This window comes from Protopterus annectens, chromosome 6.part1, assembly GCF_019279795.1.
Source record: "Protopterus annectens isolate FY-2018-M chromosome 6.part1, PAN1.0, whole genome shotgun sequence".
Taxonomy (NCBI): Eukaryota; Metazoa; Chordata; order Ceratodontiformes; family Protopteridae; genus Protopterus; species Protopterus annectens.
The window spans coordinates 43,964,024-43,972,003 of record NC_056738.1 but is presented as its reverse complement, the minus strand read 5'-3'; the positions used below and the strand labels follow the sequence as shown (position 1 = coordinate 43,972,003).

Here is a 7,980-nt window from a genome sequence, read left to right as displayed (position 1 = left end):
CTCATTAAGAGCAAGAAATCTAGCAAAGCCATAAATAAAAGTGGGACAAAGGCCCAAACTAGAAACATATTTTAAATATTTCAGTCACAAATTTGGGAAATTCATAGAATAACACTTTGCCAGAAAAAAACACAATTCTATGAAAAAACGGGCCAAACGTATGAGGCCAACATCTGGATATTCTGCGAACATCTGTACAGTTTAGAGATATGCACGTCTTCACAGTCAGTACGAAGGTGTAGAGGAACAGACATTCTAATATTCCGCCACAGAATAAATTAAGGGTTTAGCCACTTATAAGTGTATTAGAGTAGAGAACTGGGAGCTGTAGTCAAAATTAAAGTGCTCTTCAGAGTCGGCAGCTCGTTACTTAGTCGCAGAAAACTACAATTCCCATGAAGACTTCTCAATAGTTAGTGCGTTCTTGGGTTTCCTCTTTGCCGGTCAGTGTGTGAGTTGTAAACGGCGGTATTAGCTTGAAACCGGAGGGAGAAAAAATGGCAGGTAACGGGAAGTTGTTGCATCAAGAAAATATGCAGGTTGTGGAATCCAAACGGGAAGGAGGAACTGCTGAGAACGAGGACATGCCTATTTCTAGATCTGACAGGTATGGATAGTTAAAAGTGCATAATTTGTTTATGGACCAAAGCCCCTGAATAGCATGATGTGTGTAGTAAAACACATGGTGATCGAGGGCAGGTTGCGGGTCGTTTCCGTTGTTAGTTGCTGTTAAGAGCGACCGTGTTTATATAGTTCAAACTACAGAAGTGGAATTACATATGTATACTGTATATACGTTAGCAGTCCAAATTTTGCTGGTGGGTGAGTTGGCAGTTTACCAAATGTCAGCTGCTTTCTTTTGTGGATGTGTTTCTGAAGAAAATTTGACGTCTAAGATGACTGTCAGGTGAAAAGCGTGGTGCAGGCAGTGCGTACATCCTCATGAACGTTTATGTATCTATTATTGAACTGCACTTGCTTGTAGTACGCTATCAGGGTGACTATTATATAAAAAAGGATTAGAACCGTACCGTGTTGCTCATCTTTAGAAACGTATAGACTGCGTGACTCGTGTTTGTAGTGGGGCCCCGATCTTGTAGAAGGAGCGCTCGTATTTGTGAATGTTCTGTTAGTTTAATTGTTCCCGTACTCATTATACTCCACCCAGTCAGTCTATAACTTAAAAGAGATTGCTGCAGGTTACCTAAGTCCCAACTTGTAAATGTACAGTCACTGCAGACTGCAGTAACTCCCAGCACCTAACATAACCCTTCTGTGGTGTTTTGGAGTACTTTCTGTGATGAGGGAGAGGCTTGAGAGCCTTTACATTTTTGCCTGGTTGGAGTGGTTTATACTGATTTTATTGGAGGAAATCTAGAAGAAGTGGGGTTATGTTTAGCTTATTTTACTAGTTTATGCTTATTTAGTGTTTGGGGTATACCTGTTGAGGTGTGCATACCCAGATTTTGCACTGTATACTACGCATTTAATCTTGTGTATTTTTTGGGGTTGTACTGTTTGTGGGAAAGGGGAGCAAAGTTAGATGATTCCTAAAGTTGATGCCTCAGACAGTGTAAGTACTATGTACACTGCTACCATTGTTGAGTGGCCCCCATGCTGGCTATAAATAATGATTATAAAGATGACTTCTGCCAAACAGGTTTTACCACGTTTATGTATGCTATGTCAGATTCCTAGTGGAGTATGCTATGTCAGATTCCTAGTGGAGTAATCAATAACATATTGTCCTAAACCACAAATCATTTTGGTCATATTGATTGCCCAACCCTATTTGTCACAAACATTGTTTATATTGTACATTTAGATTTTAGTGTACACCGTTTACACAGTGTGGGCATTGGTTCACAAGAGTTACAGATTTCGTACCAGGCAGTATGATAGGTCAGTATATCGCTGTTTGTCTTAACAGATGTATCAATTGTAAAACTGAACATTTTCAGATGAATACTTAAGCAGCTTTCCATTAAGGTGACTTCTGTTGCGGGATGTAGGTAAATGGCTATTTTGCAGCATGATTGTGGTTGTTTTTAGATTCTGACAAATATGGGTTTCTTTAGCACCGAAGTATATTATTCTTAAATAGTTTTTCTTCCGGCTTTTCCCGGTTAGGGGTCGCCACAGCGGAACTCCGGTACACTAATGATTGGCAGTCAATTTTTAAGGTGCCGAGGTGCAAGCCCGACGCCCAACCTTCAACGAAGGCACGCCTATTCACGCATGTCTTTCGAACGCCACTCTTCCGCGGGGAGGAGATGCAGATTCCACCCACATGGAAGGCGCTCCAGCCGAAAATCGAACGGAAGAAACTCTTGCTGTGAGGCGACAACGCTACTGCTGCACCACCGCGGCTTCAGTTAAATAGTTTTTCTCCCAATTAATTTTGCTGCAATGTCCGAATCATTTTATTTTTTGTCTCAAACAGTATGACTTTCCAACTAAAAGTATAATGTGGTACTGTTTGTCCATTTGATTATCTTGATTCTATAAGTGTTTTTTTAATAATAATCAAGCGTATGGTGTATACTTGTGTTAAGTTACAATAATGTCAGGTTAAGAGAGGGATCATATTTTTAACAGATTTATGAAGTAGAAATTTAATATTTTTATAAAAGTTGCTATTACTGAAATATTTTTTGAGAACAATAGATAACTCTTCCATGATGATTTTATCCAGAGTGCTATCCATTATATTGGTCTATAATATTATGTTTGAAAGTTTGTGCTTTGAGGAATGTTATTCTTTGAGTAGAAAAAGCAGTGTTGAGATGAAATCATACTTATAGATGAAACAATTTTAAAGAATATTTTGCATTGTTCTGTCACTCTAGACTATACTGGTAGCATGATAAAATAATGCATTGGATAACCATTTACAGAGGAAACCCTGCATTATTTCATTGCCTCTTGGTGAGGAAACACTTAAGGTTTTTATTCTCATTCTCTCTTAAATGAACTGGAAGGCAAGTTTCCCCTGCCAAATACCCAATAGCTTGTATAGTTTTAGACAGTAAATGTATACTGTACATTTATTTGAGGTGACTGCTGCTAGTTGCTCGTGCTTGTGGTGACATTAGGGTGGGAGTAGAGATGTTAATTTAGTTTTATAGGTTTATAAGTGTGCACTAGGTCAGCGGCCCAGGAGCCTTTACAAGCCTAGTCCATAGAACTGCCCTAGCATCATGCCGCTGTTGGTTCCTATCAAGTAGAGCCACTGGAGTGATCCCTGGGGTGAACTTTCTATTTCCCATCCACTCATCAAGATTTCTCTTGAAAAGGGCCAGTGAGGAGCTCTGCTTGACATGTGTGGGATCACATCTGATCTTCACTGATGCTGAAGATAAAATTACATCCCTACATTTGACTGATTCCAAGAAACACACTTTTTTTGCTTGGTTGGGTACGCTTTTCCCTGATGCTCTCAGAATTGCATGAAATTTATTAAGTCAAGTCTTTGGGGTCCTTTCCAAAAGGTTCTATGTATTTGTGGGGATTTTAACCTAGGAAGACTTCCTGGTGCCCTGAAAATGTTAACATTTTCTCAGCTTTCTTTTAAGTTGTGTAATATCTTAAACCTGCTATGTCCTTAGTCACACCAGGGGCTCCAATATCCTAGCCCTGATCATTACCAACATGGGAAATCGATGCTCCACGCCTATGGTCACCCCCTTGTTGGTCTGGTCTGACCATAAGCTAATCACCTTTGACATCCACATCCCACCCCCACCCCCCAGTAAGGAAAGCTCCATAAAAAAAACTTCTCCAAAGCCAACTTCGTGCTACTCAAGTCAGAAGTGACTAGCTTCATGACACCCATGCAGACGGGAACTGAAAGTTCGACTGCTGAATCCTACACTAAGGCACTGTACGAGCACATCTACTCGTGCATGAATTGTGCCATCCCCATTAGAACCAAGGCGTTCTCCTCCAAAAAAAAGGAAGCCAATCTGGTGGTCCCTTGCCATAAACAAACTTTACAACAAAAGGAAGAAACTGTTGCAGAAAAGAAGAAAATCCCAGGATGCAAAAAACTTCCTTACCAGCCTCCGTAAGAAGCTGAGATCCCTCATAAAATCCTCTGAAGCTAGTTACGAAAATAAAATTGCCAAAGATTCCAAAGACAACCACAAGGCATTCTGAATATAAATGGCAATGCTCAGATCTCCTCTGAGCTACAACAGAATGGCATTAAATATACTGATCCCAAGGATATTGCCAATATCTTGGCAGATTGATTCAATGCAAACTTAACTTCACCCCCCTCTCTCCCCCTAAAGGGCCCATCTCAGTACCGAAAGATTGCCAAATTCCGGTAATAACGACCACACAGGTAAAAAACGCACTCTCCAAAGCTAAGAATACAGCATCCATGGGACCAAACGGCATCCCAGGCTGTGTAGTACATGAACTACAAAATGAACTGGCACCTCACCTTAGTGTCATGTTTAATCATAGCCTCATCTCAGGCTTCGTGCCCACTGAGTGGTGCACAACTACAGTTATCCCACTCCACAAGGGAGATTCACCTTGGATCCCGGGAACTACCGCCCCATCAGTCTGACGAGCCTGATCTGCAAGGCCATGGAACTTATAAACAAAGACATTGGCAAACTTCAAACACTGGATCCCACGCAGTTTGGGTTCGTGAAGGGCCTGTCTTGTCTCCTGAACCTGATTGACTTCTTAGAATCACTCTAGAGCTGTGGACAAGGATAAGGTGGTCCACACAGACTATCTGGACCTCGCCAAGGCCTTCAACACCACCCCTCACTCTGGAATCATAGATAAACTTACTAACCATACATTAATCCCTACATCACTCGATGGGTTGCCAACTGGCTTACTGACAGAACCCACACTGTAAAAGTAACCAACTCCAAGTGGAGTACCTCAGGGTTCTGTCCTGCGACCACTTTTGTTTGGCATCTACTTCTCAGAAGTACAGGCCAACACTAAGGGACTATGGCTAACAAAGTTCGCAGATGACTGCAAACTAGGAGCCATTATTGAATCCCCAAATGATGTGGATATTCTACAAAAGGGCCTTACAGAAACAGATGCTTGGTGCCAGAGCCATAGGCTCAAGCTCAATGCCAAGAAATGTATAGTTATCCCCTTTGGGAAAAAAACATGTACCTGTGAAACGCCGAAAGTGTGATGAGACTTAGGGACACAGGTGGACAGTGGTCTCACCTTCGATAACCACATCGCCACAATAGTCAGGAAATCCTTCTATGTGGCTCACCTCATCACTAAGGGCTTTTCATCCAGAAAAAAGGAGGTCATTGTCTCACTGTACTCATCCCTCATTAGACCCATTATAGAATACAATGCCCCGTTTGGTATGTACCTCTCAAGACATCTGCAACAACTGGAAAGGCCGCAGAAATACCTCACTAAAAGAATCACAGGCCTAACGCAGATGCCCTATGCTGACCATCTAAAAAAACTCCACCTATACTCTGTCACATATCGTCTACTCAGAGGCGATCTCTGGTTAACATACAAGGCCATGTCAAACCCAGAGCTGTTGGACATGCTACACTTAAAGAAATCCCAATCCCTCAGACACACGCTCCAGGGATCTAAACCTTGTTATCATAATGAACAAAACATGCTGGAGGGAATAGGTTCCTGAACCAGAGACTCCCCAGACTCTGGAATAGACTGCCCATACATGTCAAGCAGAGCGCTTCTTTGGCCCTCTTCAAAAGGAACCTTGATGATTGGATGGGAGATAGGAAATTCACCCCATTCAGGTCAGTAAAGCAAAGCCATGTAGCTGAAATACTTGTGTATCCTTAGGCATTGTTTGTATATTTCCACAGGCCTCTTCCTTAGGAGGTTTTAAGGTATTACAGAGTGAAGTCTCTGGTTTGCCTGGGTCTTTCTAATGTTTTTACCTATACATTTCTTTTTCTATGCGATGTTTATTTTATTTTTTATTTGTGAAATTTTGCAGTCCTCTTAATGTTATGGATACAGAGATTTTTTAAAAGTTGTATGTTTTCAAAAGTAGCCAAACTTTCTATGCTGTACTGACAAGCTCATAAAAAGGGTAATTCATGTCATGTTTTCAGTTAGTGGGGTTTGGGGTGCATGTCTTTTATTTCATTTTTCCTGAGGAGTTAGCAACTGAGTTTCTGACCGTCTTTAGGGGAGATACATTTGTAGCAGGCTGGATCACTTTTTATCAAATGCTTGTAGTTTAAAGCAGTATTTGATGACTGCAGTTTGGTGAAATACTGGTGTCAGAATTCATCATGCTAGACAAATTACCCTCTTCCGTATTAGACAGCAGTTTAGGAGCCAGTTATATTGAGAGAGCACACTGGTCTTTCCTTGCACGGGTTGTAGACGTCTCTGGCCTCCACATAAAACAGCAGTAGTTCTTGTTTTTTGTTTAATCTGTGCTGTTGTTCAGGTGCTATTTTGATTTTGTCAGAACAAGAGTTGATTAAATTGCTTTTTATTAACCGATAGTAAATCAGCTGGTAATTGTACTGCCTAGGACTAGGTAGTAAGGATGTGAATAGACTCCCCAAGGCAATCAAGATGACGTCTGTGGTTGTGGAGGGGAAAAAATCAGGACTTTGTATTGGATGCCTCTGATGTGGAAGTCCTTGATTTCACCTGAATAGTGAATTGGTCTTTGCAAGTGAAAGTGGAGCAGCTACCCAATGTAGAGGTTTTTAAATATCTTGGAATCTTGCTCATGTTGAACCATAAAGTGAATTGGGAGAGCTTCAGCAGCGATGGTTGTACAAACAGTAGTACTGCAAGTCATGGCTTAAAATCAGGAAATGAAACCTCCTTAAAAACAAGTTCTGTCTTATGCAATTAAAGAAAAAACAAAGAGGTCTGATTAAATCCAACAAGGCCAACTATGAGGTCTGGATATCCTCACTGTCTGAGGACAGTCGGAAGTCCCACTTCAGCTACATCTGGAACTTTAGAGGTAACGCACAACAGTATGCTGAATTGGTGAACAGTACCACCTACACTGATCAGGGTGATGTAGCAAATCCACTGGCTGATAAATTCATCTCAATCTTCACCCCTTACTACCTCCTCCTCCCAATCTTCACCAGATGAAATCCCCTCCAGCATATTTCCCTCGGCTATCAGCAGGGACAGAAGCCCAAAACACCGCCTCCTGAACAGTCTAAAACATGACCACTTGAGAGACTCTTCAACTACAGCCTTGAAACAGGCTGCATTCCAAGTGAATGGAGGACTGCAACAGTCCTCTACAAGGGAGGACCATCAGCTGACCGAGGGAACTACAGACCAGCTGAACTACAGAACCATCAGTCTAACGAGCAAGCCTAATATACAAAGACATGGAATGGATAATCATGGAAATGATAAACAAGGACATTGGCAACCTACAGAGAATGGACCCATCACAATTTGGCTTTAAGGGAAGGCCATGTCTACTTAACCTGGTAGACTACTTTCAGATGGTCACCAAAGCAATAGGAGAAGGTAAAACAGTGCATACTGTGTATCTTGACCTATCTGAAGCATTTGAAACAATACTCCACTCGGGTATTATTGACAAGCTCTCTGAGCTAGGTGTAAACCCTTGCCTAACTCAGTAGATTGCCGGCTGGCTCACAGACAGGAGCTAAGAAGTCTGGATTGGTGAGACCATCTCCACCAAGAGATTGTCACCAGTGGAGTATCCCATGGCTCTGTGCTGGGCCTGCTCCTGTTTGGCATCTACTTCTCTAAAGGCAAGGCTAACATTAAAGGCCTCTGAGTCATCCGTTTTGCAGATGACCTCAAATTGGGAACTGTTATAGATTGCCCCAAGACACAAACATCTTGCAAGTGGGTTTAACACAGACAAATGAAATGACTGGTGCCAAAGGCGCATGGCCTAAAACTCAATGCCAAAAAATGCATTATAATGCCCTTTGGGAAACTGTCAACCAAAGTTAATTACTTTCATCGATC

At 41.7% G+C, this 7,980-nt stretch overlaps 1 protein-coding gene across 1 annotated transcript in view; it reads left to right on the top strand.

The window, feature by feature from the left end:
- Positions 1-369: 369 nt before the first annotated feature.
- LOC122805378 (uridine-cytidine kinase-like 1) overlaps positions 370-7,980 on the top strand; it is a 1,023,926-nt gene continuing 1,016,315 nt past the window's right edge. The window contains exon 1 of the mRNA XM_044075479.1: positions 370-607. Within this exon, the coding sequence (XP_043931414.1) occupies positions 498-607 (110 nt within the window). The 5' untranslated portion in view covers positions 370-497. The remainder of the gene's footprint in view (positions 608-7,980) is intronic.